We start from the raw sequence: 26,401 nt of genomic DNA on the forward strand, positions 1-26,401 counted from the left end.
AGCAATTCCATAACAAACAAACTCATGCTAAGACGAACAAAGTTCTCCTCCAGTTCCATATGATCGACCCTTTTTCTTATAAAGGAAAGTTCGGATTCAAGCAACAGAGAATGTCCTTTTCGACAAAGCCTTTGAGCTTCGAGTTGATCGAGGTTTGGACTTCAGAGACATATATATATATATAGCCCATGACAAGCGGAACAATCTTCATAAAAGTCTCTGGACAAGGTTGCCTTGAAGTAGCAAGCAAGCACTTGACCAGTCTTAGTTAATAACCAAAAATGTACTTGAACCTAGCTAAAGTGAACATCCTTGTCTCACAAAGCCATTAGTAATAACCAAATTGTTCTCATGGCACGTTAGCACATCACAATCAGATGTACGTAATAACTTTGCTACATAAATATCATTTTCTGATTTTGTGAATTGAAATATTGACATTTAACTTATTTCTAACCGATATAATAAACCAAAAAATGTGATCAGGGAAAGGAACATTCAGTCCTATTCTACAACTTTTCTTAAAAACATATAATATAAAATGAAGAAGGAAAATCTTTAACAAGCTGAGTTAAAAAAAAAATCACCATGGGGTTTGAAGAAACCAAAGAGAACTCACCAGTGATCTTTGCATGAACAGACTCCGTTTCTGTAATTATGGAATCGTTTCGAATCTCGTGACACCAGTTCTCTCCCTGTGATCAACGTCAACATCTTACATGTCTCATGTCCATCAGGACAGATACGCATATTTTGCATAACAGATACACGACCACGAGGCTTTGTGTTAAGGAAGGCGTGAGCAAAGGCTAGCTTGTCGCTTCTAAGAAGAAGTTGTTCCTCTTTATCCTCGTCTTCAGCTCCTTTCATAGTAATAACCAACCTAATCGCGGGGACAAAACCCATCTCTAACATATGCACTTTCAAACTCCTCAGTAGAGGAACTGTTTCACTACACTCTAGTTTTGAAGTGTCTCCTGCTTTGAACTCAAGCGTACGCCCACCAATCTTTTCAGGATATAGTCTCTTTTTCAATTCTCTCATCACTTCCTTCCTGGAGTCTGATGCTTTCTCCGCTACAAGACCTTCATTGTTGTTCATCCTCGTGGCATCGAGTTTCTTCACTAACTCGGCTAACCTATCTCCCATCTCTATATCCCCATGAACCCAACAGAGATTCATCAGTGTCTCCCACACTTCAACGCTTGGTTCCACCTTCATCGTCTCAACGAACTCCAATGCCTCATCTAAATGACCACATGCTGCTAACATCTCCGTTAAGCTCACGTAATCTTCCATGGAGGGTATGATCCCATAGTCTTTATACATAGATTCAAAATGTAACAACCCTTCGTTACTGTCCCCTAGTGAAGCACACACAAAGAAGACCGCTTTGAATATCTCCTTGTCGGGTTTGTTCCCTTCCTCTTTGAAACGTGTGAACATGTCAATCGCGAGCTCACCGTCTCCGTTCTTCGCTAAGTATCTCATCGTAACGCACCAAGTCTCTGAGTTTCTCTCAGACATCTCGTTGAACATGTTTAACGCGTCTTCAGTGGAGTCGCAATCACAATACATTTTGAGTATCGTGTTGTGAGATGCAACACTTAAAGGAGTAGAAAGCGAAACAGTGATGAAGTCATGAACGACCCTAGCTTCTTCCAAAACCGCTGTTTCACCGCATAGTTTGGCTAACCCTAGAAGCCTAGGCAAGTCCACAACGTAGCCTTTATCTTTCAAGATCTTGACAGCTTCCACTGCTTCTAGCACTCTTCCTTCTTTACACAGAGCATCCAAAGTCTCAAGCGTTACAGATTGATGATCATTACTAGCCTTCTGAGCATGGGATGAAACTCTTCTTCTACATTGAACAAAGCTTTGAGTATGTTGCCATGTGGGCCGTGTGGAGACGTCTCTAAGAGACGAAGTGATGATCTTTGTGGTGAGATCATGAGACTGGCCTCGAGAACTGAAGCAACGGCTTGAGATCTGCGTCCCACACCTAAAATAGGGTTTTGAAAATCTGAGGATTCGGCTGCACGTTATTCTCATCATTATTATGCTTATTGCAATGATTCAGAAACCCTAACAACAAATCGACGGCGTTTGCAAATACAGCTAACTTTGTAAAAGCAAGTAATATATTATCAGATCAAAAGCAAACAGAAAGATAACACACTTTTTATTTTTTATTTTTATTTTTATCATTTTTGTTACAAAATATGATAATGATTCAACTTATATTTCTCAATTATAGCATACTACTTCATTTTTAGCTCTTAGAACACAATAATTGACCCGTCGTCGGCTGCAAAATCCTTGCCACCTTCAGCTCTACTTGTGGCTTTCTTGACCTATGGTTAAATAAACCAAAAATCATTAAGCATACTGACGTATTTACGCAAAAACTGTGTAAAATATAAAATTAAAAATAATTCAGCTTTTGTACCTCTTCATCCCAATTTGTGAAAAAGGTGATGATGGAAAGAGATACACCTTGAATGGTGAGTGCACATATGATTCCCAGCCAAAGCCCCTTTAGTATTTACATTTTTTTTTTAATATATGGTTAACTTTGAAATGGTTCGATATTAAAAAAAAATCGAGGTGAGATAGCTGAGAATGAATTTGAGTTGGTTTATTGAATTTACCCGACCACCGAAGTTAAAGTAAAAACCAAGTAACAAACCCAAGGGGACTCCCACAAGATAATATGATCCAAGATTCACAAAAGCTCCTATCTTCTGCCATCCACATCCTCTGGCAACCCCTTTTCATCAAAATTACAATAAACCAAGAAAAAACATGAAAATATAATATTAATAACTGGTCTAAACCAAATTCCAAAACTCTAATGATGATTGTTGTTGTGGTTTGCCTTTACTTGCAAACAAAATCACTTCTACAAAAAAGTTGTGAGTGGGGAATATAACCTGAAAGAACACTTTGGATGCTGTCTAGTAAGTGGCCAATGGCAAGAATGGGCATCATCGAGGCTACATATGTGACTACTTTCGGGTCACTACTGTATGCAAATCCCCATATCTTCCTTATCAGAATCATAACCGAACCAACTAGTATACTCTCTAAAATTGCAATGCTCAAGACCACACGAACCGCACGCTTAGCCACTTGTGCATTCCCCGCTCCTAACTCATTTGACACCCTTGTGCTGCGGATTACAAAGAACAATTAATGATAAAAAAGTTATGGTTTTGTTGAATCTCGATGCAACAAAATAATGAAAGTCCTTCCATTATTGGTTATACTATACATAAGGTTTACTGACCTTGTGGCTCCACCGAGGCCAAAGGGGATCATCCAGATTGTTCCTGACGTATTAAGGCTGCAAAAAGGATTATCAGTAATTCAATCATAACCATGAATAACTAAAGTCGTTCTGAATTTTATAGGAGGAAGAGATTACAGTTTAAAACAAACATTGATACTTACCATATTGATAGGACAGAAGTTTCTAAAACTGGGTTTGGAAGAAGTCCTGATGAGAGAACCAAAAGTTCAAAGGACCACATCTCTAAGCTGCTCAAACAACATAACCTCAAATAAATATGCTTTCAATGAATCCTAGTTAAGCATGAGTTATTGGTTTGTGTATTTTCATGGATTTGTAAATCCATATGAAATTCTAGTTTTATTCTTTTTTTTTGCTTTTTAAAATTTATTTTGAATTCATGTGTTATTTATTCATACATATCTACTAATGGATTCGAGTGAGTTGAAAAGTTCATATTAAGAGAAGGAAAACTTTATCAAATCTCACTAGGTTTATCACATGGATCTTAATAAATATATTATATACAAACCTTGTTTCTCACGTCACCTCCGATAAATAAGTAGCTTAAGCATTTTCTTTTTAGACTTACCAGACCATAAGTGCAGAGGGAATAGCTAGCTTCATAAAAGGTATGATATCGCGTAGAGCCTCCTTAGAGAAACCAGTCCAGGTCAGTGAGCAAGAAGGCGAAAACTTGACATAACATGCCAAGAGAATAACGTTAAGCCAATACGAGATCGAATTGGCCACAGCAGCTCCTCTAAACCCTAAACCAGATTTCAACACCAAGAACCAACAGAGGATCACATGAAGACAAGTGGTGACTCCAGAACATAAAACCACAGGAAACACATTGTTCTGCGCCTGCAAAAACCTATTGATACATTGAAGAAGGCCATAGGCGAAGATACTGGGGATCATGAACTTGGCGTAGGAGCCAGAGAGGTATGCAATGGATTTGTCTAAGCCGAAGAAGACAAGGAAATGCTCTGTGTTGGCCCATATGATGGAGAGAGGAACAGAGTAGAGTGTAAGAACAAACATTGCTCTTTGCATCTGTATGCCTAGCATTCCGTACATCTTTGCTCCATATGACTGGCCACAAACTGTGTCCAACGCACTTGCTGTTCCCATCTGTTCAAAGGTGAACAGTTTTCTTATGATTTGATTTCTTGCTTTACAAGTAAGCGTAAACGCAATTGTCACTATCATTAATTCAGATTTGAATATGGAATATTGACGTCATTCACTTTCACTGTTAGATGTGGGGTAGCAACAATAAAGTAAGCAATTCAATTCAATTATATGAAAATGATAATGTTTATGAAAAAAAAAAATGATAATGTTTTTGTCCTTGCAGTTACTGAATAGTCGCATCAAAGAATCAAATATGCATACGCAACTTGTAATTTCAGACATGATGTCGTTGTCAAAAATTTCAGACAAGGTGGCTTAACAACTACATCTTAGCTGGATCTTATACTCCATATGTTATTGTTTTATAATACGTGTTACTTTAAGTTTTTTATTTTATTTTATTACAAAATAAATGTTCAATAGATTTTTCTGACCAAAAAAATGTTCAATAGATTTTTATTTAAATTATTTTAATTTAATTAATCACATTAAATAAAAATATATTAGTCAATTATAAAAATTTTCTAATCTCCATAAAAATGTCAAATTGACATTTATTTAGAGATGGAGAAAATATTAATTATCACTGTATTTTGATTCTCATTTCGATATATATTTTATTTTGAGAAAAGGAATTTCAAACAGGGTCGTCTCAATTTTTTATAGACTTTGTTCAAAAAATATTAACATATTTGAAATATAATGAAATACTTTTACAATTAATATTTCTATTTATATATGTCTAACGTTTTTTATAAATTATAAACTCTAAATTAGTCAATATTATAACTAAATTTTAAAGTTTCGGACTATAATTTATGTATATACTGTTGAAAAATTCTTAAAATTTTTACATTTATATTTGGACCATGTTCGACCGCACTACTTGCATATGCTATTAGATGGTCCTGCTTTCAAATTACATTTCGATATATATTAGTATTGTTTTGTTAACAATCACGTCACGTGTGATCGGTTTGGGGTCTGGAGCTAGATATGGTTAAGGTTTTTGGTGATCAGATCAAGATCACGGGTGATCACCGGTGAACAGACTTGGTCTGGAACTTGATAGCGTTAGCCAACTTAAGCGGTCTGATTCATCTAACTATTTTAAACTTATTTATTTAAATACTTTATCCGCTTTACAATGTGTTGTTTACACATTAAAATTATTATATTTTATATTCTCTCTTCCATTAATATATTAATGTGTTTGATTTTGTTAATTAATAAATTAGTAAAATATACATTAATATGAAATGGAGGGATTATCATTAACAACTATATTGTTGCTCAAAAAAAACCATTAACAACTATCGTATTCTTAGACATTGCTAAATATAATCACTAAATGCATGTGGACTACAGGAATATTCGGTGTATTATGAAAAAGTTTGTTGTGACAGGATTTTGAATAAATTAGATATGGCTGTAGCTTAAGATAGGTTTCAAAAAGAAAACATAAAACTCACCAGGAAGCTAAATCCGGTGACGGAGGCGAAGGATGTGGCAACGGAGGCGGCTGAGAGAGGAAGAGAGCCAAGATGTCCGACGAACATGACTGAGATTACTTGCAGACAAAACTGAAGAAGACTCACTGCGATGAGGGGACCCGCAAGCCATAGCTGTTTCTTCACTTCCACCTTTATTCCACTACTACTACCATTCTTCTCGTTTTCTCTGATGAGAGGCCATGAAAACACCTCGTCTCTCTCCGACTGCATTATTGCTATGTTGCTGAGAATGTAGAGTCTAGCTAAAGAGAAAACAAACGTACCAGTTTCTTTGATCCCTGTCTTAACTTTTAGGTTTTGTGTTTAATTTCTTTGGTATCTCTACTGGTGTGTATGGCTTAGTGTTTCTTTTTCTTACATTCTCTTGAGGTTTATATAGACAACTATATTTGACCTACGTGTCTCTTGTACAGTGGAACCTGCACAGAAGTTTATAGGGAGATGAGCCTATCTCAATGTGTATCGGCGCCTTGGTGGAATCTTTTTAACACTGCAGTTTCAAATTATTTCTAACCTTACAAAACATATCAACAATATATTTTCTAAAGTAATGATATAGTTTAGGAGTTAATATATGTCCAGTTATTTTTGAGTTCACCCCGGAGATGAACCTGTAGATTCACCAACCAATATAAATTTGTCACTTTAGATCTAGTGTATTTTAAAAAAGGAAACAAAATAACTTGTCAAATTATATTATATTTCAAAACAAAACTTAAAAATAAATAAAAATAGTATGAAAAAAATAATTTAAAAAATAATTTTAATGTTGTCAACAAAAAAATAAACCCGAAAATCTAATCATAAATCCTAAAGTATTGTGTAAATAAACTCTTAAATAAATCCTAAACTCTTGAAGAAACATGAAATCTTTGGATAAATTCCAAAATATAAATCATAAACACTAAACACTAAATATTAAAAACAAATATATTTTTTAAATTCTTTTTGACAACTACTGTTATTTTTATTTATTTTATCTTTTTATTTTTTTAAATATAATATAATTTGCAATTATTTTGTTTCATTTTTTAAAAGATACCGAATATAGAATAAGAGAATACTATTGGTTGGTGAACCCAAGAAAAAATCATATATCTCTAACTAGTCTTTTAAAATTCATAGATCCTAAATTTAGAAGTAATTAATTTAAATTTTAAGTTTAGACCCTTTTTTAACACTTCATTAAAGCTCAAACGTCTTCCATACAGTAGAAAGAAGGAATTATCCATCCTCTTTGGCCATAAGCAGAAAATACAATAGATAAATAACATAAAAGAGATAGGTCTTCAATCGAAGCTGGACTATGCGTGGGAGGAGCCTTCACAACAAATTCGAGCAGCTGGAGAATAGTCACATAAAGTGACGTTGAAGTCCAGGCTTCATCTGCAAAAAAATGTGTAAAAAGACGACCATGCTTCTAAAACTTTTTTTTGGAAAAGCAATTATTGATAATACTAAAGTAAAATTATTCATTCTATATTGATGATTTAATTATTGGAAGCAACATGCCAATATGTATATATGCACGCATGTTTTCATATTGCATGTACATGTATTTTTGCCAACGTACGAAACACAGTAGAAAACATGTACGGATTAGGGTATTGGCTGACATTAATTACTTCGGTAAATGAGTGTTTTCTACAACATCAAGTTCTAGTTAAATCAGTCAAGGACTCATATAACATATCGTTCTCATCGATAATATAAAAGAGATACATAGCAATCTTAGATTTTGGCATGATACAAATACTTCAAAAACATAATGAATATGTTCATTGGTCAAGCTCGCTGGCTGGCGCTTTTCCACTATAGCAAGTGCATGTGATGTGCATATATAAAAAGTTGGTGACAAGTGTTTGCTTTTGTCGGCTAAGACTGGAAGAACGCCTCCGGTCAATGTATTCAATTATTCCCCTTATTCAGCATTCCCATTTCATTATTTCATATTCCCAATCAATGAAATATTTATTTCACTAGCTCGTTTGAGTCTAATGTGTTACACATTTCACATGCGTGAAAAGAACAAAGAAACAGTTACCATATAACTAATTTGTATCAAAACATAGGGATAGGGTATAGACTTCTTGGTAACAGTTGACTGGTGAGGTTGCCAACAAAAGAAAAAAGAAACCGAATAATGAGCTGAGCAGTGTGTGGATTGAAATTGATCCCCCCCTGATATATATAATCATATATTATTTAACTCTTTTATCAACCATATCCCCTAGACTATATTTGAGAAGTAATTTTGCCACATGTCCTTTCTACAATCATTTTCACAAAATAATATGACATGGCTATTAAAATTGATGACATGTCTTATAGATTAATATGACATAGATAATTATATTTAATGTTAATTTATATTTTTGGTAAAATTTTTAAAAATGGTAATAATTCATATATTACATTTATTGTCGATTTACATTTTTAGATTTTTTAGAACATAGTAATAACTCATAAATCATCATTAAAATAAATATATTAAACTATGGCATTTCAAATTTCGAAATATCATTTAATTATAAAAGTTTCAAAAATGTATACGTTTTCAGAAAATTATAAAAATTAAATCGTAAAATCAAATTAAATCGTAAAATCATTAATTTCTTATATATATCTACAATTTTTATAAGTATTTTTAATTTTAAATTTGACAATTATGAAATTTTTACATATTTATTTAATATACTTAATTAAAATAAATAGAAATAAAAATATACCTAAGATTATAATTTTAAATATATAATGCACATTCTTAAATATATAATTTAAAATAAACAATGATATTTTTATCTTAATTTTAATGTTTATTTAAATCAAATATATATTATAATATTAAAAAGAAAAAGAAAATTTAAAATATCCCATAGACTTATTTGAGAAGTGATTTTGCCACATGTCCTCTCTACAATCATTCTCACAAAAATAATATGACATGACTATTAAAATTGATGACATGTCTTATAGATTAATATGACATGGACAATTATATTTAATGTTAATTTATATTTTGGTAAAATTTTTAAATATGGTAATAATTCATATATTACATTTATTGTCGATTTACATTTTTAGATTTTTTAGAATATAGTAATAACTCATAAATCATCATTAAAATAAATATATTAAACTATGGCATTTCAAATTTCGAAATATCATTTAATTATAAAATTTTCAAAAATGTATACATTTTTCAGAAAATTATAAAAAATTAAATTGTAAAATCAAATTAAATCGTAAAATCATTAATTTCTTATATATATCTACAATTTTATAAATATTGTTTAATTTTAAACTTTGACAATTATGAAATTTTTACATATTTATTGAATATACTTAATTAAAATAAATAGAAATAAAAATTTACCTAAGATTATAATTTTAAATATATACATGCACATTCTTAAATATAATTTAAAATAGAGAAATTGTCACTAATACCACTTTCAATGTACCACTTTTCATTTATACCTTAACCAACTTTACCATTAAAATTTTAATAGAAAAAATACAATTATACCCATATCTAATTAAACCTAAAGCTATTATCTTTTTCTCCACGATTTCTTAAAATTTCAGATCCACCAAATTAAACGACAACCGATAATCAAATTCGACGAGATCCAGCGATTCTGACGAGTTTTCCGGCGAGCTTTGACAACGATGACAAGTTCTCCGGCGAAACCTGACGATGTTGATTAGTTCTCCAGCGAAACACGAATGAGACGAACCGACGAGTTCTCCGGCGAGATTTGATGAACCTGCGAGTTTCCGGCAAGATTTGACAAGGTGACGAGTTTCCGGCGAGATTTGACAGAGCTGACGAGTTTCTGGCGAGATTTGGCGATCGTCGCGATATCTAGCGACTTTGACGAGAACTGGACGTGATCCGGAAAACAGAGGAAGAAGATGAGCGAAGGTTTCGAGATGTTTTGAGAAGGAAGCATCAAAAAGGTGATTTTTGACATTCAAATTTATAAAACCTTATAATTATTTATCTATGAAGAACATAGTGTTTATGCATTAACCTTATAATTATTTTTCACAGTAAGATGCTTTTATCTGTGTGTTGCTTACAAGTTTCTGGCGAGATTTGGCGAACGTCGCGATATCTAGCGACTTTGACGAAATCTAGACGTGATCCGGAAAACAGAGGAAGAAGATGAGCGAAGGTTTCGAGATGTTTTGAGAAGGAAGCATCAAAAAAGTGATTTTTGACATTCAAATTTATAAAACCTTATAATTATTTATCTATGAAGAACATAGAGTTTATGCATTAACCTTATAATTATTTTTCACAGTGAGATGCTTTTATCTGTGTGTTGCTTATGAATTCTTAGTTTAGTATGTATCTCTTGTTTATGTTTATCCAATGATGTTCTTTAATAAGCAAAGAAATGGTGGAAAGTTGGTTAATTTGGTGAATATCTTGTGGCTTCAAGAGAATGGAAGCCTTCATCTATATGTAACCATTAAGGTAACTACACGAAACTCCTTGTTAACATTTTCGTTTATAAGAGTTATCAGTTAGTTATATTACAAGATAGTATATAGTACTCATGATTTGCTTATTGATGGAAGTATGCCATAGCAGTACTTATTACAAATTTTACATTTATAAGACCTTATAAATATAATTATGTCATTTGATGATTCACTACTAGCTTTATGTTCATTTTAATGTTTCAGAAAAGAAATCCATTATCATCAATGAATGTGTCAAATATGATTCAGACCCGAGATGAAGTTTTAATCACTCAAGATTTGCCTATTGCTGGAAAAAGTTATCCCTTGAGGTATTTATTACAATTTTTATATTTATAAAGCCTTATAAAAGAAATCATAAAAGATATTATACACATTTTAGCCTTATGTTTTTATATTTTCAGAGAGAAACACAAATAGATTATGTCAAATATGGTTCAGTCATGAGATGAAATTTCATGTACTCATGATTCGCTTATTGTTGGAACTAGTAATGCATTTGAGGTAATTTTCAAAACTCTTACTAATAATTATAAGGTTGTATTCATTTTTTTAGAAATTAGACTTAATGGAGTATTACATTAATATCATTATTTTTCGTAGTATTGGCTCTTATTTGAGTTATTGTTGGTTGTTACGTACTTATTAAAAAATAAAGATTTTTGTTTTATAATGGTTTATAAAAGAAAATATATCCATGTTTAATTTTGTAGAGAGGAACACAAAGATGCCTTGATACTGAATGGAACGAGATTCAGAGAGTTGAAAAAGTATATAGTATACAACATACTCGTATAAGAGATAATCTTATTTCTCCTTCAAGTGGTCTTGTTAGCAATAAGGTATACATACTTAAACCAAAGTATTATAATATGTTATAAATTCTATTTTCTAATATATATGTTTCATGTTTTTTTAGAGAGGATTGCATTCAGATTTCTAATGTACATGTTTCATGTTCCATCTCCCATCTCCCAAGTCTACTGATTGCTTGAAGAGCTCATCAACTTTGGTGCTCGCCAATCAGCCATGGCTCTATGATGATGATGCCTTCTACTCCTCTTGCTTGGTGGTTTGATTCAGCTGAAGTCACACTCAAAGAAGACTATAACGACTTCTTTCTGAATGTCTGTTTCTTAATGTCTCTAGAAGCATTCATCCTTCAGATGAAGTAGTAATAACAAGAAACTATCTTTTAACAATGTTTTAGTTCTTAATGTACTTACAACGCTTTGTCATACACTCTATAACAGATTTCACGAAATAAAAAGTTGTAACACTTCAAAATACCACTAACCTGATTCTTCTGATATATTTTCTAGCTGAATAGATATTTCTCTAACAGCTTAAAAAGACTCTCTAAACTATTTATAAATCTTTTGATAAAGTCTTATAAAATCTTTATATTTTTTTTTGTAAACCCTATACAAACTCTTCAAACCCAATTACAATCTTGTATAAACCCTTATAAATCTTTTTTGTCAACATTCTTTTCATTTAAGCCTCATAGACTGAAATTATGGGTAAAAATCTTTTGGCTTAAAGCCCAACACTTTGATACACAAGATTAAGTTCATAAAAATAAAGAAAACGTGCATGCTTTGTAAAGATATGAAGATACGTGGCAGATTCTGAGGCACATGCTGACAGCAAACAGTGCTCCACCGCTTCAGACCCCACCGCCTTCAGCTCCACGAACGAGGAAACCTCGTTTGTCGGACTTACAAATCTTATATGACTTTATAAATGGTTTATTGACTTTTACAAATAATTTTACATACCCTTATAAATTGTTTTATAATCCTTTATAATGGTGTATAAACTTTATAAACTATTTTTATAAACCCTTATAACTCATATAATACCCCTTATAAATTGAATATATGCTTTCATAATGTTTTTATAAACTTTTAAGATTGGTTTATAAATTTCTTTTACAAAACCTTATAAATTATTTACATTCATCAATAATCATAGATCTACCCCCATTGGTTGATCTGAGAAAGTGAACCAATGATCTACCCCCATTCATCAATAATCATATTTGCATAAGGCTTTCCTGAAAATTGAATGTTATTCTTTCTAGCTAGTTCTAAAACACTTCTGCAAGGTGTGAGTTTTCTATTTCACTAAATTCCTCATTACCTAAAGTGCAAAAATCATTTTCAACATAATTCAGCTTTGAACGTTGGATGATCATTTTTGGCTTGTCTGGTGGCTCTGTTGAAGTATCACAATACCTCGCAGTTAACTTCAAAGTTGTGCAGAATTTATAAACGTTGAAAATTATTTAACAAACCTTATAAATTGTCTTATAAGCCTTTTTAAATGGTTACAGACTCTTATAAAGGATTTAAAGACCTTTTACTGATTTTTTTTATAAACATTTATAAACGGTTTATATTATAAACTTCTTTATACGCCTTCATAAATGGTGTATATACTATTACAAATCATTTGTAAACATTTATAATTTTTTTACAAACTTTATAATGATTTACAAACTTTATATGGTTATAGACTATACAACTCTTATAACACCCTTTATAAATTGAATATAAGCTTTCATAACATTTTTATAAACCCTTATTAATAGTATACATACCCCTTATAAATTATTTATAAACTTTCATAACTTTCTTATAAAAATTTATAAATAGTTTATATATTTTATAAATTGTTTTATATGCCTGATTTATATACTCTTACAAATAATTTTACATACCCTTATAAATTGTTTTATAATTCTTTATAAGCTGCAGCGGTTCGGAGCCGTTTAGAGTCTAATCAAGGAGATGAGGAAGGAGAATCCTCACCTGATCGAGCCGGAGCTGTTCGTTGTTCTCGCGAGGAGTTTCGAGGGTTCGAATATGGTGAAGAAAGCCGTCAAGGTGCTAGACAAAATGCCTGAACCGGACGAGTATGTGTTCGCGTGTTTGCTTGATGCCTTGTGTAAGAACGGTTGCATTAAGGATGCTGCAAAGATTTTCGAGAATATGAGGTTACAGTTTTTTCCAACGGATCATAGGTATTTTTCTTCATTGTTGTATGGTTGGTGTAGAGAAGGAAAGATGATGGAAGCTAAGCGTGTTTTGGTTCAGATGAATGGAGCTGGGTTTGAGCCTGACATTGTTGATTACACTAACTTATAAACATTTGTAAACTATTTATAGACTTTATTAACTTCTTTATAAGCATTTATAAATGGTTTATATACCCTTACAAATAATTTATAAACATTTATAAATGATTTACAAACTTTATAAACTGTTTTTTATAAATATTACAAAAGATGTATTAACTCTTATTGACTATTTATATTCTTGTAAACCCTTATAATTATGTTACAAACTCTTATAAATGTTTTCATAAGCCATTCTAAATGGTTATAGATTGTTACGAATGATTTAGAGACTTTCTAATTAATTCGTAAACCTATATAGACCTTATAACTTTTTTATTAACTTTACTGTTTTCATAAACATTTATAAATTGCTTATAGACTTTATATTTTTTTTATAAGTCTGTATAAATTGTTTATAAAATTATCTAGAACCTAATCAGACAATATTCATCCTTTAGCTGCAACATAAACTAGAAGATGCAAATTATACAGAGATACTGACTCAGGAAAATAAACAAAAATCAGAGGGCAGGTTGGATTATATCCTTTAAAAGAAATTCATTACGGCCACAGAGACGCCATCAAGCTCTTGTGTGGAATAGAGACTTCTCAAAGACCCAAATGTAATGTACAAGCACCTGCAGAAGCAACAAATTTGTAACTAACTTGCAGTTCTTAAAAAAACTCATCAAATCATAGGAAACAACTGACATATGAGACAAAAATGCAAGAAAGAGCAACAGAAACTGAGTTATTTAACACACCGTTTTCTGCAGCTGAGGTGGAGCCTTCACTTTCTTTGTAGCATGAACAAACTCTGCAGTCTAAGACACAAGAAGAAACAAAAAAAAATTATAATGATTGGTTAATAAGACTTAATAAAAAAGCAAGAGTCAGTGATGAATATGGTGATTACCATTGTAGATCGAAGCAAATGTGTGTTGGCAGGGTTGTTGGCTCTCATATAAGCTTGAACACACACTTCTTCCATGAGTGTCGGGAACTGAACATGTCAATTACATTACTAAATAACTTAGATTTACAAAGGGTTATAAATTTTCAAAAACTCAATGTTCACTATCAAAAATCTTTTTCTTAGATCCGACTATTAACAGATAACACTTTCTCGTAGATCAAGACAACAAAATCCGAGAAAATTACTTACAAGTTGTGATTCTTGCTGAGATTTAACATTTTGAGGTTTTGAGTTTCGATCTCGTCTGCGTCGTGCGCTCTACTCGTCGCCGTCACTGCTCGTCGCCGTAGTCGCTAGATCTCGTTTGCTTTTGAGAGAGGATACACTCGATCTAGTTGCACTCGCTCCATCTCGTCACCTTCATCGCCGTCATCGATCGATTTCGTTGCCGTCGTCGCTCGATCTCTTCGCCATCGCTGTCGTCGATCTCATCTCAGTGCCGTCGCGGTTAAAGATTTTTCTCTCGAGAGAAAGAGATGAAATTAGGTTAGGATTAAGAGAGGGTTAGTTTTGTCTTTTGCCTATTAATGATTTAGGTATTTTTGAAAATATTATTTGTTTGGTGGTATAGTTGATTAATGGTACCAATAAAATGTATTTGTGAAATTGTCCCTTTAAAATAAACAATATTATTTTTATCTTAATTTTAATGTTTATTTAAATCAAATTTATATTAGAATATTAAAAATAAAAAGAAAATTTAAAATATTATCTAAAAATAAATATAATTTATATTTATCTATTAAAAATATTTTAAATTTTTTTACTGCACATGGTGCAGGAAAACACCTAGTAATCATATATTTATTCATGAAACCTTAATTCACTTTTTTGTCAACAACCTTAATTCACTTTAATAATGTATTCTGAAATAATAACATAAAATATGAAATAAATGAATTTCTGAAAATCAATCAGTATATAACTTGCCTAAAGTCTAAAAGCATGAGCGGGATAATAACACGTTAGAGACTTTAATAAGAACGAAATGTTTTGGCCAAAATTTGAAGGTGGCTACATCTAATTTGAAGTGGCTCACCCATCTAACCTAAAACTTGTACTAATTTCATACTATATGTGGATTCCGCTGTGACCAAGAATAATATAATATTAGTAGCCCTCATACCTTGTTTATTAGGGTGTTCTTCAGTGTTTAAGAGGTGTTACATAAAATCATCAAAACAAGACCAGAGTTATGGAGCTCTGGAACCATGGTTCTCTCTACAAACCAGTTCTGGAACTTCAAAACGGAGCAGGAATGAACTCTATAACTCATTCTCATTTTCTTAGAATTCACAGACAACAAAGCAATCATTATTATACAAAAGATTGTTTGGTTTTTAAATACAATTTTACATTCAATTAAAAAGAGGTGTTACCAAAAATCCATTGAAGGTAGTATCAACACCATACAGAGACATCAGTCTATCATGCTGTTTAAACCAGTCATTGTTACAGAACAAAACCATGTGACATTTTCAGCTGTCATGATTATTTTTTTGTTATTCTCTACTGGAACTATTATTTTTTTGTTATTTTCTACTGGGACTACTAAGATGTGACGGGCATATGGCAAACAATCTGAAACCGAAGTCGACAGTATTAACTCATGAGATTTTTTCCCTAGCTGTAACACTAGTAAATTAACAAATTGGCATGTAAAGTTTCAGCATTCAAAACTGTGAAATAAAATACAATCCCACTTCTAATACATCTTAAACATAGTGAGAAGCTTACTGCCGCTTTTGCTCACTTGCTTTTCTTCTTCCCAGCTGATTTCTTCTGACCACTCCTCTTGAACTTTTTGAACTTAGTGGCGGCAAGTGCTTCCGCAGTGCTCTTGCCTTCCAACCTCTTCGTCAGCTTAACCACACTAGACATACCTCTGACCGCAACCGCCCTCTGATCTGGTCTACGGCTCATCATCTTGCGATCAAGTGGCCAATACGCATACGGCTCAAGCTTATCTTTCCTCTTAAGATCCCCACTTGCCTTTTTGCTTGCATACTCTTTACCTGTGTAAGCGTATCCTGACTCTGATGTCTTCATCCGCTTTTGGTTCTTCTTAGATGTGTTTGCAGAGAAACGGCTACCTTTGCTGCTCTTTGCATCAGAATCTGGATCAGAGATCTCCTTCCTTTTACCTCTCCCTCCTTCATGGATGATTAGCCGTCCTTCCTCATCGAACTCTGCTTCTTCATCCGAGTCAGCTTTTCGTTTGCGAAGCTCACTTGACCGAAGAGCTGATCTTGTTTTGTATCGATCCATTAAGTCAAGCGGCTCATCATCTGACTCATTAACTTCAAGATGAGACTGCCTATGACTTTTCTTTGATCTGTAATACGTCACCATCAGGTTAGGTAATCTACATCCAAAAGCACAAAGATTATTGTCAAAATGTGTATATAATAACAAACCTCAAAGCGGATGCTTTAGATTTCAACAAAGAGGAAGCCTTGCTACGGCCATGCGTCTCCCCATCCATGTAGTCTCCATCGCTGTCCTCGTCTTCATCATCAAAATCAGAAAATATTTTGGTATCGTTCCAACGGCTGGCCCTGGAAGACAAATAAAGAACATGGATTATTACTTGACCACTCAGAAAACTTCTATGAGATTATTTATCAGTCAACAACTGAGTTGGAAACGGTACTTTGATGACGTTTCCTTTGAATGCTGAGATCTACTCATCTCAGAGGCAGCTGCATATTTTCTCTCTTTACGTTCCTTGACCTGAGATAAACCAAGAAAATATTTATGGATGGCATACATAAACCAGATACCAAAATCTAGACAACTTTAAATAAAAAAAAATTGTTAGCAAACCTTTCTGATGTTTGTCAGGAGTTTCATATGTTCTTCAGGCATCACAGACTTAACAGCTTCTGTGCCACATTTCTTGATTAGCATCTCCAATAGAAGCCTCACCTATATTACCAACACTACTCTTTAGAGGACAAGCATCCACAAAAAAAATAAATATACTAATTAAAAAGGGGATATTGGAAAGCAGTAAACACACACCTTTGCTTTGAAAAGGTTTTTGGTTCCTTCTGGCCATTTCAGTAAGCCTTCGACCATGCTCTTTAAGTTTGCGTGTAGTCCTTCAACGGGTGACTTAGCCACCAACACCTTCAACAAACCTAAATTTGCCTGTTTTCAAGAATAAATTTGGATGTAGATTTCAGAAAAAACGAAAAACAGTTCGCTGGAGGAGATAGATATAAAGTTGTGGCATGTTGTAAAGGGAAGACAGGTAACTTACTTTTGTGATTTCCTTATTTTTCCTCTGGAGGAGAAGAAATGTTGAAGGGAGCAAATTGTAAGCACTAGCTATGAGATCGGAGAACTCATATGTCAAACGAGCTACTCCCTTAACAGCAGCACTAATCATCTGAGGTTTTTCTCCAGCCAAGCAACCAACCACCTATAACACGGTTATAGCAGAGGTAAACAAATTAACCTTGACCAAAAAAGAATTTTACAGCGACTTGTTTGATTAGATTAAACATACCATATTGAAGTAACCATGTAATTTCTCATTGTCTCCACCGTTTTCCTCATCTGCATATGCATGCCCAATCTGAACAAGTACGTCATAGGCTCTGCTTCTTGTTTTTTTATTTACCTGCAGAAACAGTAGCGACCTCAATAATGTTTTTTGCACAATCATAGTTTTGACACTAAAAGTTTCAAGCAATGTTTAGTACCTCTTTTAGAGCAAGTATAACTTCGGGAAGAAATGAAGAAACAATGTCTTTTCTCGCCTTTAAATCATCCTGTACAGGGAAAAACCATCAGAAGCATCCAGGAGGACTATATCCGTAAACGAAACTTAATGTAGTTCTCAAATTAAAACCTACATCTCTAAAGTAATACATTTTTTTCACAAATACACGCAAAGCGAAAAGGTTTAGATTCTTACAGTCCTTGAAGCATGAGCTAACAGGAAGTATAAACAATCAAGTTTATGGCGCTTGGCAGAGACATGGCATATATTGTGCATCAGTTCAAGCAACTCCTCAAGGTGTTTTGAAACAAATCCATCGGAACTCTGGCAACAGAAACATTCGTATCAACGACATTAGTCTTTATATATATATTTAAAAAAGGAACGATAAAGTTAACGGTTTTTATAAAGAAACTGTGGCAATGTATAGGGGTCATAACTTATTGTTAGTCATCTACTATTTAACATAACGTAAGCTAGCATATAATATATTGATAGCGTACAAACCGCATCCTAGCAATTAAATTTAGCTAGTTAGGTAATCAATGTACTTGAGTTAGTCGAGCGTGAAATGAAATCTTAAGGAGAGGAAGCAATACCTTCAAGATAACTGAAAGAACTTTGTACGCTTTCTTTTGAATTTGGCTCTTGGGATCCTGCGGTTTAAGATTCACATCAGCATATACCACTCATCCACTCAATTAAGTGAACTTATCTTCATGTATTAGAGAGATAAATTCACAGCCACATACAACAACAAATCAATTTACAAACCTGCATTGCAGGCTTCAGAGAACTGAATATGGTATCTACTTCTTGACCACCCAAACCAGGTAAGAGAGAAACTAGCAGATCAAACAACCTCGCCCTGAAATGAAATACAGATTACAGGGTCAGCTTTGGCTTAGTTGCAACTAATAAAACCAGAAACACAAGTTGAAGTTACCAGTACCTAAGGTTGGCAGAAGAATTTTTGTCTTCGGTGTTATCCACGTCCATCCCACTGTTAGAACTTTCATCTTGCGCAATAGCAGTTTTCGTAGCCTCTAAAAGCTCTCGCAGTGTCTTGAAAAGTAGCTTTGAAACAGTCTTTTTCTCCGCAATGGAAGCCAAGTTACCTATCGCAGACTGAATGAAAATAACTAAAGTTATCAACAGATATTATGTTCCAACAGATCATATAATTTCTCTCATGTACCCAACCCTTTAGTTACCTGAAGAGAACCGCCATCATCTTTGCCAGATTCATGAAATATCTTTGATAGAACATCCAATAACTTAGGAGCACACGACCGCAGAACTTTCAAATTAGCTGCCGCAATGTCTGAATTATAACGACCACTAGCTCGTAACATAGCAGGACTAGCATCATTCACAGGCACTTCTTTACCCTCCGCAACTACCTTATTCTGTTGAATTAGGATATTCAAACTGGTGCATATAACTCCACGGGGTTCAGCCTGTGATTGAAGAGCTCCACACAATATTCTCCCCAGATCCTGAAAACTCTCAGCAGTATCCACAGGATAGTTGCAAAATGAAGGTAACAAAGCCCATAATGAATACGAGAGAGAGTCCACGCTCCTAGATGCTGCAGTAAGACCTTGTAGCTTGAGCTGCCATCACAAACAATTAGCAACATTAGCGGGACACAAAGATAAAACCAAACCGCGTGTAATGATTAAAAAAAAGATTACCTGTTGAGCTTTCTGGCTCATTGTTTCGATCATTCTAGAGATGTACTCAGTGAAGAAACTTAGCCGTCCCCCCACTGTATACTGCTTCAGGATTGGGAAGAGCCAAACGTTTACCTCAGTCAGATCACTCGCCTCCAGGTTTAAACGCACAACGTTTAAAAATGTTTCAGGTCCCATTGCACCAAGGGCTGATCCTACACACTCATGCAACTGGGGACCGCCAACAAAGATAGCATCAGTCAAACAAACAGTCCAGAAGACGTGACTACAATACGAAAGGTCTAATACATTGACATGTTGCAGCATCTTATATCGTAGTTAACTAAAATGAGAGCACGCATACGTTACAAGTTCTGCATAGACAGTTGTATATCGAATTTTGTACCAACAACATAAGAGCTACCACCAAGTCAATACCGAACAAAAAAAGAAGTTTGCGTACAGAGTGTATCCAAAAGATAAATGCATTTTGAGACTTCTAAAAAATCAACACATTCCAATATCTATTGACATACTTGCAGCATTTTATATCCTCCCACGACTCGCCATATAGGTAACCAAAAAGCAAAAAATCGTATTTCTGATCAGATGTACATAGGTCCAACGATGAAAGCCAATTTAACAGATCACAAGTGACATCACTACGTCAACTACTTCTACTGTAATCTAGAACCCCCCCCCCCCAGCACATGGCTCCAGGATCAGAATAGTATGGTTACCTGCTTCGTATAAGGGAAGTCTTCATCGGGTAAATCTTTCATATCTGATAAGTCCTCGAGGGTCTTCCTCATAAAATATGAAGAATCTTCACCTGAAAATTGAGTGAGAGGATTAGCACATGAACAGCTAAGCAAGTGATTCCCCTGAGGTAGAAGAGTCGGTATACCAGAAAAAAAAGTAAAACTTCAACACGAGAGAAGTGACCAGACAGAGAATTACAAGACGTACCTAATTTATCGAACATGGTCGAAACTACTTGAAAAGCCATGTCCCAGACTGCATGGTACTTGTAATCAAGCAAGCTTTCAACTGTTGCACACAGTTTTTCGATGATTGTTGGACTAGACTTCCTTGCATCCAAGTTTGAATTCCGGATCCCGTTGAGGCTTTCTCTGATCAAACTCTCATCGACGCACGAGTTTATCAAACTCTTCAATGCATCTGTTGCTGCAAAGATTGCCTCCTCGTGTTCAGATGCAATAATATCTGCCAAAACGAAGCACAAATATCATGGCAACAGTTAGCTAAACCGAACCGACAAGGTATGCATTATCTCTCAGCAATTCTGAAACCAAAAAGCAACAAGGAGCAGATACAACAGCATACCTTTCAGACCATTGAACACACTAGGAAGTTTAACCACGCAGACATCTCTGTTAAGGGAAAAAGCCCTCATCATCCCAACTTTCAGCAAACGTGCTGTAGAGGTCATAGCATCAGCAGACGTTTCAGGCGCCGAGAACAGAACAGCAGCCTGATACAACACTTCGACCAGCGCCTCAACCGGAACCTCAGAGGTTGGATTGAGACAGAGCGCATTCAAAGAGTCAATCACCGGCCTCGCAATGAACGCATCGCGCGTAATGAGCAGTATCTTAAACCCATCGATCACAGTAGCAATATGCTTTCTGGACATCAACGCCAAGCACTCTTTTAAAGCGCTGAGAATGTAGAGCACTTGCTGCGCCCCCTTGGCTCCTTCCGCAGGACGCACTTCAGACTTATGTGCGAGGTCCAAATATTTTTGGAACAGCTCTGCGATAGTTCCACTGAGTGATTGCCATGCCTTTGTACCAGAGGACTTCACCAGGACGTCACGGAGACAGGAGCTCGCTAGCTTCCTTACCTTCCCATCTGAGTGAGTAACGAAACTCAGCAAAATGCTGTATGATTCGGAGACTTCACTCCCCATCGTGGACTCAACGGTAGTGAGGAGATGAACCAAACACTTCAACGCCGAGACCAAGCACTCAGGCGTGGCTGATCTCAGACGCAGAACGGTGAGGACGAGACGCAGAGCCAAGCCATTCCTCTTCAGCACTCCGGGTGAGACTTTAGGGAACACGAGGGAGAGGATGACAACATGCGGCTGGACGACATCCAGAGATGGCTCACCATCAGCAGACAAGAGGCTGTTTAGAGAGCTGCACGTGGCGGCGAAGTAAGCCACAGGTGTCCGACTGTGATTACTTTCTGTCAGAGTCTTTGAGAGCTCCTCGATTACAGCGCAGAGGTGTTTATGGTCTGGTCGTTTTGACTGAGATAAGCGAGAGAGCATGAACTGGCCAAAGTCTTCTGAGGGTGTGAGGCACATGTTGGTTTCGATGTCTTCCATAACTAGGTTCTGTCTCTCCTTTCTGATGAGACGGGCAACAATAAAAAACAAAACTTTCAATGAAATATCAAGTGATTGTACCTAATTAAAGATGAAAGCATAGAGATTGAAGCTGAATGGGTTCAAGAAGAGTAATAAAGCTTCGAACTTTTACATTGAATCTAAGTAAAGAGAGACACAGAAGGAGAAGTGGATCGTGTTCGTTCGAGTTTCTGACCTGAATATGGCGGCTGAGAAGACACTTCGTGGAGCTTGTTTGTTGGCTTGAAGATGGATGAGAGACTGCAGAAGACTGATGTTGGCGGCAATGAAACGAGAAGCCTTCTTTTAGGGTTTTCTCTCTCTCTCACAAAAAAATCAATCAAAGGGTTTAAGATTTTATTATTTTAAAGCGGTTTCGAGAAGAGGAGTGCGGTTCGTCCGGTCAAACCGATAACTCAAGATAATTATGCTATTAAAAAAAACTTCTAATTTCACTCTTCCTTTCTTAAAATAAAATCTAAAAAATAAGCATTTTCTTCTCATTTTTTCTTACACTTGTAAAAACGTATTAATCTTATAATATAATTTGTAAAACATCAAAGTATGGCTGAATTATATAATACTATAAATAAACCAACAAATTAATGTTTGATTTTTAATAGAGAATTTTGAAATTTATGATATTTGTTTTTTTATTATGAATTTTTTCTCTTTGTTTCTTCTTTTTATTGTAATATCGACCAAGTTTTTCATTACTTAATTTTTTACTAGAACTTTATATAAGTTGTGTTTTTTGGTAAAGTCATTTTATAAATTATAGATAAAGACTTGCTTATTATAAGAACATGTATAATCGTGTTGAATGTATTTCTTCGTAATATAGACAGGATATTAATTTTGGACTACTGAAAATGACTAATATTCTACGTAGACTTTAATTGACATGAACTAAAAATATGTGTTATCTGTATATGAAAAAAGAAATTATAATAGGCTATTGATATTAGCCTAATATTTCAGAATTCAACATGTACAATTCATAAAAGACACCACATAATAGAATATAGCTCTAATTGGTAGTCATTAAAGAAAAAGGATGAAGATGAACAATTTATTAAAAACAAAACAATAGGAATAAAAAATATTTATTTCTATTGTTATTTTTTCAGTTTTGATAACAGATAATTTTGTTATATAATTACTTAAAACTAGAAGAATGACAAAAAATTATGTGTGAAGGACACCATTTAGATGTTTAATGCATATGCCACTTTTTTTTTTTGTAAAGCAACTTTCATTTCATAATCAAAGGTTTAGTACATTAGAGATAGAGCTTGTTTGGCCACAAAAGTCAGCTCTATAATTAACTAGTCTAGGGATGAACATAAATTTAACTGCAGATAGGGTTGATAGTAAGTGGATGTCGTTGAGAAGAACAGTGATCTCTAAATGTCTTCCTCTTGATTTCACAAGGTTAATGAAAATCTGAAACTCTGAGCAGATCAAGAAAGCGTTAATCTCACACTGATGAGCAGAGATCATGGTGTTTCTCAACGCCAAAATGTCCGCAATAAGAAGCGATGCCGATGCCACGAAGGAGACAATCGCTGAGTGAGAAGATGATGAACCTGCATCATCGATGATGGATCTCTCATGGCCTTGGACATGAGGAAATTTGATTAGTCTTTTATGAAAACAAGAGACTAAAGGGCTGCAATCTTCAAACTTTGGTAAACTCCACTTTAGAAATAATCTTGCGATGACATTTGCACTTTGATGATGACTTTGGCTTGAACTGTGTGTAACATCAATGGCTGCACCAGAGAGATAACTATGTAGTTCTAATCCCAATTTGTAAGGCTCGGTTGATGCACCTTCCCTCTCTGAATACATACAAGTTCTTGACCATGAAGAGCACAAGAGAGATGGGTCTACGAGATATGATGGTTTCTGGGTGCATACGGCAGTGACGGGCATACACCAATGTGTTAAATCCAGCAACGAAGAGCTGTTAGCCCTTATAACAACATCCTGAGATATGCGTTTGGCGAGATTTGCTGAGTAACCAGGAATTGAGTTCAAACAGAAACTTCGGACACCAGTATTACCATACTGGATCCAGAGAGTTGTCATGGAACCCAAACAGTCTCGCTGGTTATCAAAATCTAAAAAGCTGGACATGAGAGAGCAAATATCAGGAAGGGCATATGTGAACAATGATTGCGGTGAGAAGAGACTGGTCTGTATATCTTCTAGCGGGGGATTCCTCACCGGATTGAAAAGGAAGTGGTGTTCTAAGTCATAGAGCTTCACAGATCTGTCAAGTGGTAAATGAAGAACAACTGTATTGAGCTCTTGCTCACACCAAATCCAGTCATAATAGATCATCCCTGAAGGGAGAGAGGTCATCGCCCGAGAGGACGACGAAGGTGACGCTCGTCGCGGAGCCTTCAGATCTGGCCAATGGAGTTTATGTGAAGAACGAATCTGGGCTGGATCTGATGTCAGTGCAGTCATGAGAGATGGAGGAGGGCTACAAATGAGAAGCAGGACCCAAATGATATGGAGACGGCAACTGCAACATTTTACGAACAGAGCGACGGCAGAACTCATGAATCCCAAAAGCATAAAAAAATTTCTGGAGAAAGGATGTAAAACAAAGCGAAAAAGATAAAGGAGCAGAACGGAAGAGAGAAACGGTGACGCCGCCAAGCTACGGAGCTGCCGGCGTCGGAAAACATGATCGGAACGGGTGTCTCAATATGAGCGCCTGGGAGAGAAGACGGTGTTTTTTCTTTTTGAGATTTATTAGGTTTTGGAGCAGGCTCAATGCATATGCCACTTAAATGACCAATTATCATCCTTTGATATAAGATAAAAGGATATATATATATATGAATAGGCAAAATTGTGAAATATATTGTAGTTAGATAAGTTATAGAAAAATGCACCTAGATTATCATATGAAAAATAATCTTCAGAGTATGACATGATGTTGCAATTTATTACTTCCTTGAGTGAAGAATCTTGATTTATACCTGTCATCAAATTTGACATAACTTTTTCGATAGTGATAACAAATAGTTAAATAAAGGGGAAATTTGGAAAAATGCACTTCAATAAGATTATAATTTGAAAAATACATCATTGTTTAAGCATTTGGAAAAAATACACTTATTTATATATAAATTTACCAAATTGCCCAATTTTAATATTTCTTAATTCTTATTATATTTTTTAAAAATTGTTTGAAAATTGTTAGAATCTGTATAATATCTTTTTAATATACTAAACAATATCGTTCCCATATTTTTTTAATATATCTTAAATTTTTTTAGTGTTTTGAAAAAATAAAAGAAAGCAACGGGTCGTCTTCTCGTCTCCTTCTCCCATCCTCTCCCTTTCTGAATTTTTTGTTCCCATCATCTCTTTGTTCATCTTTACGGAACTCTTGGTATAGCTTCAGGATTTATCTTAAAATACATATTTAGTTTAAACATAAATAATTATAATTCTTATTAATTTCGAATTTATATATTAATTATTGATATATCAAATTGGGGGCAAAAAGATAAATTCACCTTAAAGAAAGTGTAGTTTAAAAAAAAAAATTAAAAACAGTGTATTTTTCAAATTTCAAATCCTAAATAGGGTATTTTGCAAATTATCCCTTAAATAAATGCTCATATTTATATTGAATAAATAAAGCTGAAAAAATAGTTTTTATATTTAAGATATCAATAATACAAAAGTTGGTGGTTTGAATGATTTGTGGTGCACATCTTTACCAAAGTATTAGTCATACAGTATTAGTATCCTTATGATTATTCTCAAATAATCATAAGATGTTAAATATTCTCAAATCATAGATGTTAAATACCAAACTAAATTTTTAATTTTGTTAGTATTTTATAGATGAAATCTCCACATAAACATCGTCTAGCATTATTATTGTATTTAAATTGTATATCACTAATTTTATTACTAAACTATTAAAACTGTTCTCATATTTATTTGATTGCAAATATCTTTGTAACAGAAAAGGCAATTCAATATTATAGGAAAGCAATAGTTCCTATATAATTTTATTACTAAACTATCGAGATTTTAAAATTAA

General features: G+C 34.2%; 3 protein-coding genes across 3 annotated transcripts; all 3 read right to left on the reverse strand.

Moving 5' to 3' along the window:
- Positions 1-217: 217 nt before the first annotated feature.
- On the reverse strand, positions 218-2,057 carry LOC108844280 (pentatricopeptide repeat-containing protein At2g34370, mitochondrial). Its single transcript, XM_018617505.2, has one exon. It carries the CDS (start codon positions 2,053-2,055, stop codon positions 616-618), a length of 1,440 nt encoding a protein of 479 aa, XP_018473007.1. The 5' UTR covers positions 2,056-2,057; the 3' UTR covers positions 218-615.
- A 108-nt stretch (positions 2,058-2,165) lies between these two features.
- LOC130509443 (protein DETOXIFICATION 15-like) lies at positions 2,166-6,347 on the reverse strand. The gene is made up of 8 exons (XM_057005411.1): positions 5,905-6,347; positions 3,885-4,429; positions 3,454-3,540; positions 3,290-3,346; positions 2,934-3,172; positions 2,652-2,770; positions 2,450-2,536; positions 2,166-2,354 (listed from the first exon to the last, which is right to left on the reverse strand). Exons 1-8 carry the CDS (start codon positions 6,154-6,156, stop codon positions 2,280-2,282), a joined length of 1,461 nt encoding a protein of 486 aa, XP_056861391.1. The 5' UTR covers positions 6,157-6,347; the 3' UTR covers positions 2,166-2,279.
- A 9,775-nt stretch (positions 6,348-16,122) lies between these two features.
- On the reverse strand, positions 16,123-22,667 carry LOC130509117 (uncharacterized). Its single transcript, XM_057004769.1, has 18 exons — positions 22,520-22,667; positions 21,294-22,324; positions 20,916-21,173; positions 20,687-20,778; positions 19,968-20,177; positions 19,485-19,886; positions 19,223-19,398; positions 19,045-19,138; positions 18,870-18,926; positions 18,466-18,594; positions 18,251-18,319; positions 18,055-18,168; positions 17,806-17,967; positions 17,565-17,693; positions 17,367-17,468; positions 17,194-17,273; positions 16,958-17,098; positions 16,123-16,875 (listed from the first exon to the last, which is right to left on the reverse strand). Exons 2-18 carry the CDS (start codon positions 22,300-22,302, stop codon positions 16,290-16,292), a joined length of 3,810 nt encoding a protein of 1,269 aa, XP_056860749.1. The 5' UTR covers positions 22,303-22,324; positions 22,520-22,667; the 3' UTR covers positions 16,123-16,289.
- Positions 22,668-26,401: the final 3,734 nt, after the last annotated feature.

The sequence above is a fragment of the Raphanus sativus genome, chromosome 3 (assembly GCF_000801105.2).
Source record: "Raphanus sativus cultivar WK10039 chromosome 3, ASM80110v3, whole genome shotgun sequence".
In the NCBI taxonomy this organism is placed as follows: Eukaryota; Viridiplantae; Streptophyta; class Magnoliopsida; order Brassicales; family Brassicaceae; genus Raphanus; species Raphanus sativus.

What these genes read in the sequence shown, in the direction of transcription:
- LOC130509443 (XM_057005411.1), bottom strand. Translation starts at nt 6,156, where the DNA reads ATGCAGTCGGAGAGAGACGAGGTGTTTTCATGGCCTCTCATCAGAGAA. An exon ending in ACTTCTGTCCTATCAATATG is followed by an intron (nt 3,347 to 3,453) that starts GTAAGTATCAAT and finishes TCCTTTTTGCAG; the next exon opens with CCTTAATACGTCAGGAACAA. An exon ending in GGCCTCGGTGGAGCCACAAG is followed by an intron (nt 3,173 to 3,289) that starts GTCAGTAAACCT and finishes TGTAATCCGCAG; the next exon opens with CACAAGGGTGTCAAATGAGT.
- LOC130509117 (XM_057004769.1), bottom strand. Translation starts at nt 22,302, where the DNA reads ATGGAAGACATCGAAACCAACATGTGCCTCACACCCTCAGAAGACTTT. An exon ending in TGTGTTCAATGGTCTGAAAG is followed by an intron (nt 21,174 to 21,293) that starts GTATGCTGTTGT and finishes TCGTTTTGGCAG; the next exon opens with ATATTATTGCATCTGAACAC. An exon ending in TCTAAAGCATCCGCTTTGAG is followed by an intron (nt 16,876 to 16,957) that starts GTTTGTTATTAT and finishes GACGTATTACAG; the next exon opens with ATCAAAGAAAAGTCATAGGC.
- LOC108844280 (XM_018617505.2), bottom strand. Translation starts at nt 2,055, where the DNA reads ATGATGAGAATAACGTGCAGCCGAATCCTCAGATTTTCAAAACCCTAT.